The sequence below is a fragment of the Balaenoptera borealis genome, assembly GCF_965194805.1.
Source record: "Balaenoptera borealis genome assembly, chromosome: 12".
Classification (NCBI taxonomy): Eukaryota; Metazoa; Chordata; class Mammalia; order Artiodactyla; family Balaenopteridae; genus Balaenoptera; species Balaenoptera borealis.
The window spans coordinates 30,002,031-30,021,211 of record NC_138869.1 but is presented as its reverse complement, the minus strand read 5'-3'; the positions used below and the strand labels follow the sequence as shown (position 1 = coordinate 30,021,211).

The following is a 19,181-nucleotide window of genomic DNA, read 5'->3' as shown; positions in this document are numbered from 1 at the left end:
ATCCTTGCCTTGTTCCTGACCTTAGGAGGAAAGCATGCAGCCTTTCTCCATTAAGTATGATGTTAATTGTAGGGTTTTTTGTAAATGTTCTTTATCAAGTTAAGGAAATCCCCTTTATTCCAAGTTCTCTGGATTTTTTAAAAAAATCATACATATTTTTTCTGCACAACTATTACGGTAGTATGATTTTTCTTTAGCTTGTTCATATCACGTATTACATTGGTTATGGATTATTTGAAGTGTCTAGTTTCCAAGTGTTTGGAAATTTTCTAGTATCTTTCTGTTACTGGTTTCTAATTTGATTCCGTTGTGGTCAGAGAAAATAACTTGGTACGATTTCATTTCTTTTAAATTTGTTGAGCTTGATTTTCTGGGCTAGGGTATGGTCTATATAAAGCTAACCACTTAAAAATATAAAGCTAGGTGAGTAGGCAGTACCATTCCATAGTTAATGCTGTTTTTAGTTGTATGAGAGCCGTGGGTTTTCCGCATACAAGATATCTGGCAGATGTGGTGTTGCGTATTGACTGCCTTTTGAAGAAAAGAAAGTATTCTTAACTGAGTCATGAGTTTATAACTGTAACCTTAACAATAATAATGATAATAATAATATTAACACTACTCTTTATGAAGTCTTTACATATACTCTGCTTATTGTGTTTAGGCAGACAGAACTAAGCATTTTACATGAATTATCTCATTCAATCCAACAGTCTCCTGATATAGATACCATTGTTTTCACCATTTTTCAAACGCAGGAACTGGATGTCTAGAGGTAAGTACCTCTCTTGAGGTTATAATACCAGCTAAGTGGTAAACTCTCTTATAGCCCATATCTTATCATAGTCTGCAAGCTTAGCTGAATGGTAGTGATGCAGGTAAGATTCCCTAAGGGTTTTGGAAGGTGCCTCTAGTTTCTGTTTGAAAGGTCAGAATTTGCTGACAGTATTTTGAGTAGCTAAAGGTACACGTGAGGTAGCCTGTCATGTATGTCACCTTTGTAACCCTACCTGGCCTTCCCTAACTCAGGTTCCCTAGGATTTTGATATTTGCTTCCTCTCTTCTTTGCCAGGTACTGTATCTCATTTTCAGTACAATTAGTGACAACAGTAGCACTTATGACTTGTCTATGGAGGGTCACTCTAAGGTTGGCCACTTTTAGATAGTGATTAATAACTGTTAGACAGGACTGCTTTCTAATCTCTAACTCTTTGGTCCTCTGGTGTTTGGTTGGTTGCTTTTTAACTGGAAACATCTCTCTTTTTTTTTTTTTTTAATGTAATTTTATTGACTGCTTTAGTTCAGACAGGGTCCCAAACTACATACATTTTGGCAGGTTGTTGAGTGGCCTTTTTTTTTGTCTGGTTGGTTCATCATCTAATGTCTTATGATCAAAGGAAAGTCCAGTTCCCTTTAATTATTGGAGCAGAGAATATGAATTTGGGAGAAGTGTGTGCGGAAGGTAGAAATAAAATTCTGTTTTATCTTTTCCCAGTTGAGATGTTAAAGCTCACTTAAGAGCAGTTTAAAACTTTTTTATTATATCATTGATATTCCTTTTGATTACCCAGAATTGACAGTTACCATTTGAAATAAATTTGGGACTGACTGTAGTAAAAGTCAGTTACGTGCAGACCAGCCTTCCAAGTTGGTCCATCAGGTTACTTCGAAGTGTTTCCGACATTAGTGGAGCTGAGAGTCCTAGTATCTAAGGAAACCTCTGCGTAGCAGTGAGAGCAGACAGTCCAGAGGTAGCATCAGCAGTCTGCTGTTCGATAGGATGCCTTGACTGACTTTGATTAAACAAGGCGGGAGAGGCTGGGAGTGCGCTGAGCAACGGTGAGGCTCTGGTGAGGTGGTGAGGAGCACGTACGTGGGGGTAGCCTACCTTCACATCTCAGCTCCTCCATGTGCTGGCTCTGTGACTTAAGGCAGGTAATCTTGTTCCTCACTTGCTTTATCTGTAAAGTGGGGACAGAGACCCTGAAAGGTGGGTGGTGTTGTGAAGAGCAAATGAGTTAATACTTAGCACTGGACCTGGAACATAGCAAGTGCTCAGTAATTGCAAACTTTTATTGTTTTTGTTATATGTATTGCTTCTCAGGTGGTGGTGTTGCTGTTGTGATTTTTGTTCACTGATGTATATCCAGCACCTAGAATCGTGTCTAGGCATAGTAGACTTTTGATACATGAATGAATGATATACACAGAGTGCTTGCCATGAGACCTGACATACAGTGAGTACTTAATCCATTGAGTGTACAAGAGGTGGTGGCTGTAGATTAGAAGCAGTGGCCAGTGTAACCCTAACTGACAGTGAAAACGGAAATAATTATAATCCTAATAGGCAAGACAGACCTAGCACATGCTCTGTGCCAGACATAGTTCTAAGAGCTTTATTTATACTAACTCATCTCATCCTCATAACTACACATTAAGGTAGCTACTCTTAGCGTGTCCATTTTACAAATGAGGGTACTGAAGCTGAGGAACTTGCCCGAGTTACTGCTCCTAGTGAGTGATGGCATTGGAATTTGAACTCAGGAAGTCCAATCCAGAGGCCTTTCTCAAATTCTTTCGTTGAGAACCTACTGTGTGCTAGGCACTGTGCTGCACAGACATGGCCTCTGCCCTCATGGAGTTTATATCTTAGGGTGATAGCCAAAACACAAATTAGAAATAACTAATGAGTGAAGAGAAAGTACTGCCTGAAGAGATAGGGTCCTGCTTTAAACTGAGTGGTCAGGCAAGGTCTTTCAGTGGAATGTAAGCCGTGATCTGGAACCAGCCAGACAAAGCATTCTGTACAGAGGGAGCAGAATTAGCAAAGGGCCTGAGGTGGGAAAGTGGTTGGCCTGTGTGCGTAACTGTCGAGGAGGTGGAATTCTGGCATGGATGAGAAGTGGCTGTGTCTTATGGTTGCAGAGATCAGGCAGGGTCTTCTAAGCACTGATTTTCATTGTGACTGCATTGGAGTACTCTACATGGTAAACTAAGGGTTTAATCAGACTAGGTGACATTTATGATTTTAAAACATCACTGTTTTTATTTTTTATTTAAAAAATAGATTTATTTATTTATTTATTTTTGGCTGTGTTGGGTCTTTGTTGCTGCGCGCGGGCTTCTCATAGCGGTGGCTTCTCTTGTTGCGGAGCACGGGCTCTAGGCGCGCGGGCTTCAGTAGTTGTGGCTCGCGGGCTCTAGAGCGCAGGCTCAGTAGTTGTGGCGCACGGGCTTAGTTGCTCCGTGGCATGTGGGATCTTCTCGGACCAGGGATCGAACCTGTGTCCCCTGCCTTAGCAGGCGGATTCTTAACCACTGTGCCCCCAGGGAAGTCCCTAAAAACATCACGGTTTAAATGTGTATGGGTGGGGGAGTTGGAATAGGCAGAGGGGAGAATAGCCACTATTTAGGTCAAAGACAAGAGGACAGTGATCTGGAAGATGATAAAAAATGGCTCACGTTTACAAAGTACTTTGCATTGTTCTAAACATTTTACATCTGTTCATTAGTTCTTCCTACAACCAGTGAGGTAGGTACTGTCACTTTTCCCATTTATAGATGAGGGAGCTGAGGTAAAGGCTGCCAAGCGGCAAGGCTGGGATTTGAATGCAGCCAGTGTGGTTCTAGCGGCTGTGCCTTTAACTGCCAGGCTCTGTTGCCTTAGCAAGCTAAGTTCTTCCATCTGTGTGTCTCCCATCATCCATTAGCTGGCCACGTTAGCTACAGTGAGCAAGGAACAAACTGCAGCCCATCCTTGGCTTTCTCCCCTCTCCCTCACCCCCGATCCATGGTCTCCCCAGCTCTTTGCAGAGCTCTCCAGAGCATGTCTTCAGTCTTGTCTCTCCCGTCTTCATCACATAGGCACTTCCTGTCTCACTCTGACTTTTGCATCAGCCCCTGGGGACCACCCCCCTACCCCCTTACCTCGGTAGATCCGCACTCATGCCCGAGTGACCTTTTGTGTCATGTGGCTTCCTTCCTTAAAACTGGGTTCTCCCAGGCTTGCAGGGTAGAGCTTAAACTGCGAAACTTGAGCCTTGACCCTGTGCAGGGGGAGCACCAGCAAGTCTCGCCCGCCTCTCCCCTGCCTTTCATTGCTTACAGGGAGGAGTGTGTGGTCAGCAGCAGGGGCAGAGACCACTTGGAAGTTAAGCTCACATTGTAAAATAGTCAGTTGCCATTTGGTGTATATATCGATCTTCTGCGACTTTAATCAGTGAGAACTGAGGCCCTTGCAGCAGAACATGTCTAGTGTGTGTATATTGTGTGTTTTTGTTTATTTTGCTAACACTGAGTGTTCACTATGTGTTCAGCATGGAATGCTCTCCACGGAGTAGTTCATTTCATCCTCACAACAGCACTGTGAAATGTAGGTCCTGTTCTCTGTATTTTACAGATGAGGAAACTAAAGTTAATAATTTAACTGTGTTCACATAGCTAGTAAGAGAAAGATTAGGCACTTGAATCTCAGTAGTCTGACTCCAGAACTGTTCTTAGTTACTGCACTGCACACACTAGCAAAAGAGAATTGGCCAGTGTGCACATTTGAGAAGCAGACCCTGCAACACAAATTTTACCAGAAACCGCCCCCAGGAATGGGATCATGTGTTCACGGGAAACCTTCTCACCCTTGAACTTTTATCTCACTGGATACCCATTTCTAGTGGGTGACTGTATGTCATTACATGACATAAAGGCACAATTATACCCTTGACTTACGGCGGCACCACAGGGACTTCATCTAATACTTTAGTTACTCTCCACCCAATAACATTAGGACATCCATTTGCTGCTTCCTGTGCATCAAGTTAGGCATCGTTAGGCACTGTCACTAGAGCAGAAAACAAGACAGATGTGGAACTTAGTCTAGCGGGAGGAGATGAAGGCTCACACAGTTAGATGGATAGTTACAAACGGGGCATGGTGCTGTGTGGCAAGGCTAAGTCAGTGCTCTGAGAGCAGATAACGGGGCCCTGACCAGCCAAGTCTCCAAGGGAGCGACACTGAAGCTGAGACCAAATGAAGTAAAGTAACAAGCCAGGTTAAGATCTGGAGGAAGGGAGTTCAAACAGAGGGAACAGCAAGCACCATGGTACTGTGACAGGAGAGAGCATGGTGTGCACCAAGGACAAAATGAAGGCCAGAGGGGCCAGGTGCAGGGTGCCAGCGGGGAGAGAGCCTTGTCAGGGGTCTTAGTTTTTATCCTAAGAGCAACTGGAAGCTACGGGAGAGTTCCAGATGTCAGTCATTACTTCACAGTCACACAATCCTGAGCTCACTTCTCAGACTCTGTGCTAGGCAAGGCAAGGAGTCTGCTGTCAGACAGGGCTACAGAGGCATCCACTTATCAATTACCATTCAAAAATCATAAGTCAGTGAGTGAAGGGGTGGTCGCTCTGGTCGAATGGCGGGGATTCCAGAAAGAAGAGAGAAGAGCTTTCTGTGCTGTAGGAACAGTTGTGTCCAAAAGGTAGGATTGCAGAGAACAGGGCAGGTTCTGAGAAGACCCACACAGTCTTGAGCCTAGAGCAGGTTGACTCAGCCTGGAGAGATGGGAGGAGAAAAGAGTGCTAGGGCCTTGCTTACAGAGAGGTAGGTCAGGGGTCCAAGTACCACTTTGAAGCCAACAGAGGTCTTCAAGGAGAGGAATGGCTTTATTACTTTGTAGGTTGGTGGCTTTGGTAGCAGAGTGGAGGAGGCTGAAGAGGGAAACAACTCAGACCCTATTAGGAGCTCTGTACCGGTGTGTGGAGGCCGCCAGGCTCTGACCGTGTGCACTGGCAGTGGGAGCAGCATGGAGGAGGCAGATTCTGACAGTTTCTGGGAGAATGTTGGGAAATGCCTGGGCTTTTGAGCCCAGCAGACCTGGGTTCAAATCTTGACTGTGCCACTCACTAGCTTGTGAGATCTCAGTGTCTGTGTGCCTTAGTTTCCTGAGCAATACAGTGGGCGTGCATGACTCCTACCTCACAGGCTGTTGGGGGATATTGATTGAGCACTTCCTGGGGCCTTCTAAGGCTTTGCGTGTATTAGCTCTCTTACTCTTTCTACCCTGAGAGGTGCCTGGTGAATTAGATACTGTGATCGTCAACATTTGACACATGAAGAGACTGAAGTTCAAAGAGGTTATAGAACTTGCCCAAGATCACATTGGATTCGGAGTGCTGGGGAGTGGCCCACACTGTTAGCCACTCTGCTTAAAATACCTGTGACAGAGAATAACTAACTGGGGAGGAGCTGGAGACAGCCCTTTGAAGAGATGACAGCTGGGCTGAGACCTGATGTGTGAGAATGCACCAGGCATCTTGTGAAGAGCAAGGGCAGAGCCTGGCCGAGAAAAAGCTTTCCAAGGAGAGAATGGCGATCAGTGTGCCTGGAGCAGAGTGAGCCAAGGAGAGGGGGGCAGGGACTCGGGGGACAGGGAGTGGAGGGCAGAGGGTAGACCTCTGGTGTATCCCATAACCTTGGGGGTTATGGTAGAGGCTGGGGTTTTATGGGATTTTATTCCGAGAGGAGTGGCAAGTCACTTGGGAAATTTTAACGGTATTTACGTGATCTGTAGGAGGATTTCGAAGAATCACTCTGGCAGTCGTGTGGAAGGGATTGTCGACCATGTGGGAGACTTTCTTCCACAGTCCATAGGAAAGGTGCTGGTGACAGGCTTTACAGTGGTGGGCTGGACAGTGGAGAGAAGTGGACAGAGGTGTTAGAGGAGAGCTGATCGGACCTGCTGGTGGCCTGGGTGTGATGAGGGAAAGAAGAGTCAGGGGTGTTGTGTGGGTTTTTAGTTTGAGAAGATGAGCAGGGTCATTTACCCAAAAGGGGGAAGATTTTGGGGGGCAGGGAACAGGGCAGGGTGGAAGGCAAAGCTGTCTTGGACGTGCTTGTTTGATTTGAGATGTATGAAAGACATCCAGATGGCAGTGTCTAATAGGGAGGGAGTTGGATTTGTGAGTCTAGACAGAGCTCGGGAGCCGTCTGGGCTAGAGATAGAAATGTGGGAGTCGTTGGCATGTAGAAGTTTGGGTGCGTGGGAGAAGGGAGACGCACAGCGTACTGCAAAGGTGAAATGCTTTGCTACGGTGCTCAAGTTTTGTTGTTGGGCACAGGCCTCAAAATGGGGATGGCAGCACCAAAGTAACTGTTCAGGACTGGCTTTGGCCAGAGAGCCTTCAGTCTGCACGGGACTGTGAAGGTTCTGCACACATGTGCTCATGTGTCCATGTGCTTAAACCCAGTCCTTCCTACCCTGCTGGCCTGGGGTCTCCAAAGTACATGACGGCCTCGATGTGGGTGCCGGGCCACTCACTGATTGGAAGATTGGGGTGACCTGAAACCTGAGAAAGATCTAGGGCTTACACACGATAAAATCCATTCTTTCAAATTAGGTAAGAGTCCATGGGGTCAAGTACAGTTTTAAAACTTTCATTATATTTCATATAATGGTTTAAGTTGTATATTTAAAGACAATTTTGTAAACTTTTTTTTTAACTCAATAGGAACTCATTTTAACTCGATAGGAACTCTGTTTTCTGTCATAAATGAAGCTTTTCCCTTCTTGCATTTGGGCAAGTTCCATGTGTTAATTTGTAGATGGGCTGATTGTGAACTTACACTTTGAAAGTATTCAGAAACATACATACTGTCGCTTGCAAAAATTATTTCATTTTCTCTGTTACCACAACATTCCACACGCTGTTCCTGTTGCTAAGGCCTCTGGAATGTCCTAATGCAGAAAAAGGATATAGAACTCCTTTTTTTCCCCCAAAGAAGACATTTTATTTAAATGATTTTGTATCCTTTAGCTTAGGTCCAAATATGGATATCTGAAAGTAAAGAATTCAGAAAGCTAAAATTAAAGTTGCTTTAGGTTCTCCGAACAGGAACTTGATTTCATAGGGTAGCATGAAGTGCGTTTAAGTGTACCATGTTTCTTTCCACAGGGATTGTGTGTGTGTGTGTGTGTGTGTGTGTGTGTGTGTGTGTTTGTGTGGGCACGCGTGGAATTGACGTCACAGATGGTACAAACCTCAGTTTGAGTCCTGGTTGTATTTTTTTGCTGGGTGAAATTAGACAAGTTCTTGTCTCCATCGGTAAAATGAGGATTATATTGAAGGATAAACCTTATGAAAAGTGCTTAGCTGAGAACCTGGCACAGAGTGGTCTCAGAAAATGCCAACTGTTTATCATATGATTATCATCTTTATTGTCATCAATTGCAAATAACTATAAGTTATTGAGGAAATTGAACCTTTTACAGAAGTATAAATTCTTGGTCCCCCACAGAATGACCCCTACTCACTTAGTTTTATTAGTATTTCTGAGTCTCACAAGAGGATCAAAGGAATCAGAACAAAAAAAGAACAGTTTTCTACATAAACATCATTGTGGCCAGTTAAATTCTTATTATTTGAAAGGATTGATACAGTTTTTTATTTTTTACAATTGGCTTATTTATAAAGGGGTGGGAGGCTAGTCCCCAGCAGTATCTGGTATCTGGCAAAGTGGCATATTTTAAACAGCATCGCTTGAAATAGAGTGCTGTGAGGAATCACACAAACTAGGCACATTGCCGAGGCCTAAGTCTAAACTGAGACCACTTAATTTAATACTTTAACTATTGTTTAATTAATAAAACTGATCGAGTTGATTTCATTAATGAAACTGTTGATTTGATATTTATGGGCATTTCATACTTTTCAGCTGTAAGTTATGAATGTTTTGCCATTTCTGTAATTCATACTTAATTGTCCTGTATCAGAGTGATTTAGCATAGGGATATATGGAACTTAAGGTAAACTACTTTAAATTTTTATTTTTAAAACTGAAATGTTGGGAGTTCCCTGACGGTCCGGTGGTTAAGACTCTGCGCTTCCAATGCAGGGGGCGCGGGTTCAATCCCTGATTGGGGAACTAAGATCCTGCGTGCCACGGGGCATGGCCAAAAAAAGAAACAGAAAAAAGGAAATGTCATGTCAAACTGTAACCATTGAAAATGGCTTATTACGTGTTGATCATTGCATGGATATAACCTTTCCCCTTCTCCCACATGCACTATTTTTAACTCAATGTGGGCATGCTTTCAAGGAAAATAGCACATTGTTTGGCTCTTATTTTTCATGAAATTGTTAAGCTTAGTCAAAGAAGTCAGCAGTCTGTTAGAACCTTCTTCTGTTATCTTATCAGTTTATGCCGTCAAAGGTGTTCAGCCCTGACATTCAACTTGTTGAAGTTGGAATCTGGAAGGAGTTTCTAGAAATCATATTCCTTTGGTCTTCAAGGGACGAAATTCAAGCCATTGTTATGAGTCAGAATCAGATCTCAGCTACTGACTTGGACAAGGTAGTTCACCTTTCTGTGAATCAGTTTCCTCCTCTCTAGAGCAGGGTTATAATGGTATCTACCTAAGTAGTTGTGAGGATGAAATGAGATCATAGCACGTAGAACCTGCTCAGTGCTGCTGCTGCATCCCAGAATCGTGTTGGTCCCTGGTATGTTTCAGATTCACAGCTAGCTATCTGTGCAGTTCAGTGTAATAGAAACTGTTTAAGAAAATCTGACCTATAGCCATGTGTAGATATTAGATCAGTAATTTGACATTTTAGAGATTATCATCACTTTACATCACCTCGGGGCATTTTCTGTTTCCTTTAAAACCACCAAGCCCACCCAAGCTGGAGAAAGTGTGAAATTAAATCTTACAGGAAAGAAAGCAGATGCTAATCAGCTTTTTGGATCTTTTTTCCCCCTTTAAACTTGGTATTTGGTCTACTAAAATATTTGCCTAATTGAAATGTGCTAATTATCCATTCATTGCAGATGTTCTAAATAGTGCTTATAGTGTAAAATGCCAACTCTGAAATATTTAAAAGATTTAGATTCTGGATTTGAACTGTTACCTCTGTTCCCTAGGTTGTTACTAATAATTAATTGTCCACAGTTAGGACTTTTTAGTTAACCATATATTACCAGGTATCAAGTTACTGTGCTTTGTTTTCATGTATATGCAGATAGTCTAGTTTTACATTTGTATTTTAATTAAGTTAACTTCTTAGTATAAAAAAATCCAACTTGTATCTTGCCCTATTCTGGTAACTGAACTGAGATTAATGTATGAAATGCTGTGCTTAGGTACTGAGGTTCTTTCTGTCCAGTGGCATCAGTGTGTAAGCAAAGGACTAGAGGTTAGTTGTGACCTGAAGAAAAAAAAGTACGAAAATCATTTTCTTTGTATTACTTGCTGACAAAACCAGCAGTTTTACTCTTCAGTGAAACCTCTGCTTCCTTTCTTAAGGGTTCCATAGAACTCAGAGACCAGATGGCTGGAATAGAAAGCATAGCTAACCAAACAAAACCGTTAGATGGTACAGCTTTGTGAATTGCTAGGCATTTTATGTGGTTGCAGATTCTTCCTCATAACCCTCGGTAGAGTTCATCTAAAGTTGCTTTATTGTGTGAATGTATTCATTGTTCGCATTTTAAAAGATTTGTCTGGTTTACCTCATACTAATGATTTCTCGTGCATTTTATTTTAACCCTTTATAATGGTGTTTCTGTAAGCCTGATTTGATTTCTCTGTTTTAATAATCATGGTGTGTCACATCAGTTACTTTTAAACTGGAACAACTTTTATCCTGTGTACTTTATCATAAGGCAGCTCCTTTAGAAAGTGTTGCCACCCCAGATGGTTTCATATTAACAGGAACCACATGAGTGAGTGTGATGCTCTCTTTCTTTATTGCAGACATGCCAATATTTGGTCTCTGTCCAGCCCACGATGATTTCTACTTGGTGGTGTGTAACGACTGTAATCAGGTTGTCAAACCGCAGGCATTTCAATCACATTATGGTAAGTGCTTAACCATTTAAAAATCATTATTAGAGGGTAAAAGGTAGAGCAGTATTAAACTGAAGACCAGTGACAGCATGGGTAGGCTATAATACCCCTCCCCCTGTCAGGAAGTAGGTTTTCTAATTCATTGAATGGGTTAATGCCTATCAGATGTTGGGTATTTTCTGAATTTTCTTGAAAGGGATGTGCATTTTCTGATTTTTATTAAAATTAGACAGGGAAAAAATGTATTTTATAAAATCTTTGTTGAAATATTGCATCAGTGTAGTAGAAGGTTTGTTTCCTTCTAGATCCCACGGTTGTGAATTTAGTGGTTGGTAAAATTATATATACACACACAGAGTATAGAGACATGGCTTTTTTAAAGGAAATGTGATTTTGAAATGTCCAGGTTCAGTAGTTGTAAATCTATCTTGATGTTGTAATCTGTGAATGTGATGAAGCTATGCTATCTTGCCCCATCAAAATGCGCATGTACTTAGAATGAAGCATTGTGACTTCAGGAGTTTCATGAACCTCTGAGCTGTCCCTGGTCTTTTAGGCTCCAAGCCTGTTGTTATCTGATGTCAGTCATGTGAGAATCCAAATAAGCTTGTTTTTCCATTGTCATAATGCTGTCTGAAGTGTTTCAAAAAAATTCTGATCATAAAACTTAATTTTATATCCAGTTAGATTCAGTAACAACTCGAAAGTATTTGAGTGCTCACCTTGTTTCAGGCATTGGGGATGTGGTATCATTCCTACCTCCATGGAGTTTAAAATCTAGCTGGAGAGAAAGGCAAAACTAACTAGACACATTTTTTTAAATAACTGCAAGTTGTTTTGTCATTGTCCTCACGACTACAAATGCAAGCTTGAGACAGGGAAGAACAACAGGGTCTTTCTGTAATAGCGTGTTCAAGCAAAGCCTCTAAGGAGGTGACCCTGGTGACCTGAGCCCTAAGTGAGGAGAAGGAGCCACCCATGCGGCGATCTGGAATAAAAGCGTTTGATACAGAGGGGAGAGCCGCTGCCCAGACTTGAAGAAGGCTAGTGAAGTTGGTGAGGGAAGTAGAGACTTGGAAAGTCAGACCTTTTGGACCAGGACCCTGTTCATGTACAGGCTTGTAGGCCAGAGGAAGAAGCCGCTTGGGGGCATTGGAAAGTTTATGTAAGGGAGTAACACAAGACCATCTCACTGGTTGACTTGCTGAGTGTAGATTGTGGGAGAAGGGTGGAAGCAGGGAGAATGGTTCAGAGGTAAAGATGATAATAGACTAAGGCTAAGTTGGGGAGTAGAGCTGGGGACACAGCCTAGCTAGCTTTGAACCTACAGGGCTTTCTGTCGGGCTGGATGCAGTTGTTGTTAAGAGTCACACTGTCATAATCAGCATCCCACCTCTTCCCCCAAGGAATCTTTTATGTAATCATAAAAAGTTCTTTGAGTTTGTGGTTCTCAGTGAGGCCTGGGAGTAGGCACCAGAGTGAGTACAAAGCTGAATAAGATACTGTCTCCTTGCTTAAGACTCTAAGTGGCTAGTACCGGAAAAGGCAGTTAGTCAGTTGCCAAGTATTTTGGAGTTAAGGATTCTGAAGCCAGACTAGACTGGATTTAAATCTAAACTTGCAAGAGCCATAGGTTAGTTCTTTGTCTTGAGCAAGTTTTCCAACCTTGGCTTCCTTTGTTATAATGTGGGGACAGTAATAGCAGCCTCACTGGTTTCCAGAGAGGATGAAATGAAACAGCTTGGTGAAGGCCCGCATGCAGTGCCTGACAGTTGATAGGTATGAGAGAGAGAAAAGGGTACAGCCGTAGATACAGGAAGATGTGGCGAAAGTCATAAAACAGTCCAAGTTCTTAAGAATAAGGAGGAGCACAGGTTGCTTCTTGCACAGTAACTCAGAGCAGGCTTCTTAAAGGAAATAGCCTTCACATTAGGCTATTCGGAAGAGCAGAATGGATTGTTTTTCCCATGTGCAAATTTTTTCCCGTCAATTTTTAGGTGTGTAATACATACATGTCCGTTGTGGAAAATGCAGAAAATACTTAAAAAATAAATCAACTATAATACCCTAAAATTGGAAGTGTTTTGATGGGGATGGACAGGGCTGCCACATACAGCTGCACAGCTTGTGCACTGAACAGCCATGTTTGGTGGCTCCAGGTTGGCAGCAGGGATGATGGGAGCAAGTGCAGAGGCAGGAAATTCCAGGCTGTCTGGAATGTACTCCGCGGAGTCTCCATTGGCCGGAGCTGGTATACCCACGTGTGGAAAAGCTGTGTGCAAAGGCAGGCTGGGGCTGCTCAGAGAGACTCAGTGCCATCAGACACCCCTGGCCTTGATACGTCGGTGGGGACCTGTTGCAGGTTTTTTAGCGCCTGAGTGATGTGACTTAGTGATGCTCTAGAGAATGGGCAAAGTGGATTAGAAAGGAGTGTGAAAACAGCTGCTGTTTGTACCAAGGCCCACTTAAAGGTGTTACCTCTTCCAGGACTTCCTGAGGCAGAAGGGGGCCCTCTTGGTCCCCTCTTCCAGAAGCACTTCACTCAGTTATATACAGCATGTTTCATGGAGATGATTTTCTTTCTCTTCCTCTGTCTCTCTCATAGAATGTCTGTGTATTGGGGGTGGGGTGTGGGTGAGGGGAGGGAGTGTCTTAAAATCATATTTCTGCGCTTTCTATCTACCAATATGTAGCATACACAGTGTCTTCTAATAAGGTACTTGTTCAATGACAAAGCAATTGTGATAACTTCCAAAATAGAAGAAGGTGTGGTGTGAATGCAGGATTTACATACATAATCCAATGCCTTTTGTCGCCAGGCAGGAAATGCAACTGATAAAGGCCCCTGGTCCCTCTAGTGGCAAGGGAAATTTAAAGCTGTAAGAAAGAAGAGAGTCTGGCAGAAAGATGAGGGCCAGGTGCTGCTGAGAGAGGGATTCAGCTGGGAAGTGTAGAAGGAGGTCCCTCTTTGGGAGCAGCAGCCAAGGAGAAGGCTGATGGAAAAAACAGGAGGTTGGGAGATGGATAGGTGTGTGGGCTTGGGGGCAGCTCCACGCAGTGGAGGAAGGCACCTTGTGATGGCTCTCGGCTGGTTTGGGAGTAACATCTTACTCACCTGGAAAGGAGAGGCAGTCAGGGGACCAGGAACAAGAACCATTCCCAATGCTGCCAGTGTCTCTTCTGTCTTTGGAGTGAGGGGCTGTAACAGGAAGAAATATTTGGAACCCGTTCTTCTTTGTTGTCATTCCAGAAGGCTTATCACTACATGTTTGTTTTCCAGAGTTAACACCAAAAGACCAAAAATGTTTTTGAAATTCAAGAAATTTCTACAATCTGTTTATTACTATATTAGGAAGAACTCATACCTGCCAAAGGAGAGATTCTGCTGTCTTATCTTTTGATGAAATTGGTGAAAATGTGTGGGTGGGCAGTCTTCTGTGAATTCGTGTATTGCTGATATTCATCTGTGACTTTTATGAACAAATGAGCAGTTGCTACAAAATTCAGCAGGCGGTTCCTTTAAAACCACTGCTGGGCTTCCCTGGTGGCGCAGTGGTTGAGAATCTGCCTGCCAGTGCAGGGGACACGGGTTCGAGCCCTAGTCTGGGAAGATCCCACATGCCACGGAGCAACTGGGCCCGTGAGCCACAATTACTGAGCCTGCGCGTCTGGAGCCTGTGCTCCGCAACGGGAGAGGCCGCGATAGTGAGAGGCCCGCGCACCGCGATGAAGAGTGGCCCCCACTTGCCACAGCTAGAGAAAGCCCTCGCACAGAAACGAAGACCCAACACAGCCATAACTAACTAACTAACTAACTAACTAACTAACTAACTAACTAACTAACTAAACTAACTAACTAACTAACTAACACCCCACTGCTGCCTGGCAGTGACAGGGAGGGAGCTACAATGGCAACAAGGCTTATAACTCAGTTCATGTTGGTGGTAATGTTATTCTGAATTGGTGAGGAGGAGGTTATTACCCAGGGGTAGCGAGAGACCTACAGACATACCTCACTTCTTGTGCTTTGATTTATTGTTCTTTGCAGATAGTGCGTCTTTTACGAATTGAAAGTTGGGGGCAACCCTGCATCAAGCACATTTGTTGGTGCCATTTTTCCAGTAGCATTTGCTGGCTTCATGTCTCTGTGTCACATTTTGGGAATTCTTGAAACATTTCAGACTTTTTCTTTGTTACTATGTTTGTTATCATGATCTTTGATCAGTGATTATTGTTGCGACTAGAACTTGCTAAAGGCTCAGATGATGGTTAGCATTTTTTAGAAATAAAGGTTTTTTTAAAAAATAAAGTATTTTTAAATTAAGGTATGTACATTCTTTTAAGTCATAATGCTATTGCACAGTTAATAGGCTACGGTATAGTGTAAACGTAACTAAGTATTGGGAAACCAGAGAATTCGTGTGACCCGCTTTATTGCGATATTCACTTTATTGCGGTGGTCTGGAACCACACCTGCAGTGTAATATCTGTGGAGTGTGCCGGTACTTTTTTGCTAGCCGAGCTGCCTTTTTGGGAGTTAACTATTAACCAGGATTTCCATTGGAGCAATGATGGTGAGCGATGGTAGTGTCCTTTTGGCATTTCTAGTTTCATAGTCTGATTGTTCTTGTAGTATAGATGGCTTTCTTTCTTGGAAACTGCATACTAATACCATGCTTTGTTTTAATGTTTTGAAATAGTCCAGGCTGCCTCATATTTCTCTTCAGTATTTTTAGGCGTGAGATGTTTCTTACTGCTAATTTTCAGATTTAAAAATGTAATTGAATCAGTGGATCCCATACCTGATGTGCCTCCAAATCAAAGGGGAGCTTCCTAAGTGGCCCCTTCCTACAGCCCACTGCAGTCTAGCTGGCTGGGAGTCGCCAGGGATAGCACCCAGGAATCTGCATTCCACACAGCTCCCTAGGCTGATTCTGGCCCACAAGCTGGCCAGAATGCATTCTGCTCACAGCAGATCCCCTCACTCGGTAGGGGCTGCTGCTTTGTATTCCTGTGCTTGGCATAGTGACTGGCGCAGATCGGCGCTCCGAGATTTGTTGAGTCTAGCAAGGATGGCATGAAAGGAGGCCCCTGCTTTTTTTAACTGATTTTTAACTTTTTGTATTACGTGCTAGAAGTCTCACAGTACTTGCCTCTAAAACTTAACGTATGAAAGAGGGCTGAGATGGTGACATTCCCTATGGCCAGAAGCACCTTTCTTTTGAGGTTGTGAACCAAGTTGGGAATCTGAGTTGATCATTTAGTAATAAGTGTGTTGGTCCTAAACTGGCTACTGAAGAGCGTAAACTTTGTATTCCTGTTTACATGCATTTACTCTGGATCCGAACAGGTAGGATCAGCTGATGACTTTTGGGGGGGCCTCTGGGGTTCGGTGTTGAAAGAGCTTCGCAGGTGATTCTGAGAAGCTGTGCACTTGCACTGCTCTGTGCTCTGCCGCTTCTCTTTGAATTTGCTTGTGAAGACTACCATAATTTCTCTCTTAGGCAGACATGGGCTTATCTTACCTAGGCGAAATAAATGAGTGATGTTAATTCAGCTCGGACAGGTGCTACGTTTAGCATCTCTATAATTAATTGAAACCTGCTCGAATGTCAGCTGTTGAAGTATTTTGCCTCTGATGAGTTAGGCTGACCCACTTTTTCACCTTGTGGCTCAGCCCTGAGTCCCTGAGCACATGTGCCTCTGCCACCTTTTCCCAATTTCGATCCACCAAGTTCCATCTTTATGATTTGCTTATTTAATGCCACTTAATATTTTTTCTTTAAATCAAACCACTTCTATTTAAATAAATCTTTCACAAAGAAAACCTTACTAGAATCATCAACGGGAAAACTGCTCTTCTTTGCCATAGATGGTAAGTGTGAAAATAAACACAGTGAAAAGATTAAATCCTTTGTTGCTGCTCTTGCCAATGCCAGCACTCAGTCTTGAAGCCTGCTCTCTTAGTTAAAAGCGAGACTAGCACGTTTTAGGCAAGTGTCATCCACAGAGTAGCGTGATGTTACCAGAAGACTTGAAAGAGATTTAGAAAGGGAGTAAGTTTTCACTTGAGATTTAATGTTATTAATGTTGGAGAGTGATACCTACTCCATGTTTGGGGAAACACCAGCTCAAGCTGTTGGATTTGGTTTCCTCTGATGTTCAGGGAGCTGTCTCCTGAGGCCAGCCCTAGCCTAGGAAATGCCTTACCGAGCGAGCAGTATTCTCAAATCTCATGTTGATCTGCAAAAGGATCACAGTGAAATACCCTTTGCCATTTATCCATCGATACCACGTGTTGCGTGCCGTCCCATTGCTGTAAGTGGGGTGGGAGTCTGGGCTCGGTGTGAAACATCTGCCCCTCTCTCAGACCTCGCTTCACAGATGGGGATGTCATAAATATGGCTTTTCCATAACTTTGTGAAGGTACCTTTAGCAGAAACACCTCTGCAATCTGAGAGCTTTCTCCGCTTGCAGATATTACAAATCCTGTAAAATTAACAGCCACGTGTATTGCTTGGACTTAATGTTCCTTAAAGTGCACTGAGGTGGTTTGGATTCTTTTAGGTGCCAGCATAAATTATATTTTCTAAAATGTCATTTTCAGCAGAGGACGAGTAAACAGAAGTTACTCATACTTTTTTGAGCTAATTAATTGGTTTCAAAGCCCGTCAGTGTAAGAGCAAAATGAATCTTACTCTGAGATCCCGTGGGCTGTTTCTGGTAAAAATGCCGATCCCATTGTTGACAACAATTTCACATAGTTGTGACCAATGATTGCCATCATATAATTAAGTTAATCTGCATCACAGAGCAGAGGTTTTGCTGTTTATAAAGAACACCCTCTCCCTCTTGTCATCTGATGGACTTAGATGTGGAAAGTAACATATTCAGGTATTTTGAATGAGTTGTTTTATTTGGCTATTAAGTAACTGATTTTGGATAAAGAAAAAAATGTTTCTTTTTTTCTCTCCAGTTGTTAGCTAAATTTGGCCTCTACATTCTTATAATTTGGGTCTTATTCTACTTTGAAACTTTCAGTGATACTTAATCTTTTTAGGATTGGCATTCACTTAAAAGCCCACAGAGTACTGATAATTTGTACTTGATTCACAAAGTGTTTTTGCACGTATTATCTTATTTCTTGTTCTTAGCGACCCGCTGAATGGATGGTTTTATTCCCAGTTTACGGATCAAACTCCTAAATTAAACTTCATTCACACAGATAAAATGTCCGAGGCTGGGTTTTCTGTCTGCTTAAATCTGTTTCTTTTGCATATAAGAAGGATGTATAGAGTTAAAAGAAAATCTAGAGTAGATGTAATGAATTCCACATGTCACAAAACTGTCATTAATGACAGATGTTCTAGTTCAGGTAGAATTTTAAGTTTGCTTAGAGTGGCTGGGTCAGCATTGTAAACCCATTACCTCAGAGAGGACATTTAGTAATTTGAAGACGTAATGGTAGTAGGTAGATATTTGATTTAGCATAGTCATTGGATTTCTCTTCAGCCTGTTCTACTTTGTTTAACCCTAAATCATAGTAGCTATCCAAAGCCAAGCTACTCCTCTTTTTGTTACAGCCTCATAACATTTTTCAGCTTCTTTAGAGAATTGGTTGGCATATTTCTGCACTCAGTATAAAGATTGAAATTTGTTGCAGAGCCAAAAATACTTCACTCTTTTACTTCAAAGACACACGCCAGGCCTTTCTCCAGCAGTCGGGGGCTGAGCCAGGGAAGGGAGCAAACCAGAGCAGGCACATCAAAACGTGAGCAGTGTCAGGGTAGACATTAGTTTAATTCTCGAAGGAAATTCCAAGTTAACTATTTGATCTAAGCTTCTTGTCACTGAGCAGCATGATGTAAAATTAATGCAGTGAATTCAGTTCTTCTTTACCACAAGCCAAATAGTGCTAATTAAAATTTTCAAATAACTTAAGTAGCATCAGATAAAGGATCACTGTGTCCCTAACCAATGTAATTTTATCTTTTTTTCTTAGTTATATAATAAGCAGGTACATTTAAAATGGTGTTATTTATGCCATTTGTAGGAGCAACATTTTAATTGCTAGTTATAAAATGTATTGATTTTCCTTTGTACTGAAATCTGTGCCTTTATTAACGTCTGTGCCTTTGGGGTTTTTAAAAAAATCATAAACTGGAAATGAATAATATCATTCACATTTAACGAGTATTTATTGAGTACCTCCTGTCTAGGCATTGCTCTCCACTGAACGGAAAGCAGTGTCTTTGATTTCATGCAGCTTAGGGAGGGTAGAGCGAGAAAGATGAAATCAAGTAAAATAAGATGATTTCAGGTAGTAATAAAGGCTTGGGAT

General features: G+C 42.4%; 1 protein-coding gene across 1 annotated transcript in view; it reads left to right on the top strand.

Annotated features, from left to right (window-relative positions):
* The window catches only part of ATXN7 (ataxin 7), a 127,890-nt gene that overhangs the window by 69,109 nt on the left and 39,600 nt on the right, over positions 1 to 19,181 (top strand). Inside the window, 1 exon segment of the mRNA XM_082344698.1 lies at positions 10,748 to 10,852. Coding sequence (XP_082200824.1) covers positions 10,748 to 10,852 — 105 coding nt within the window.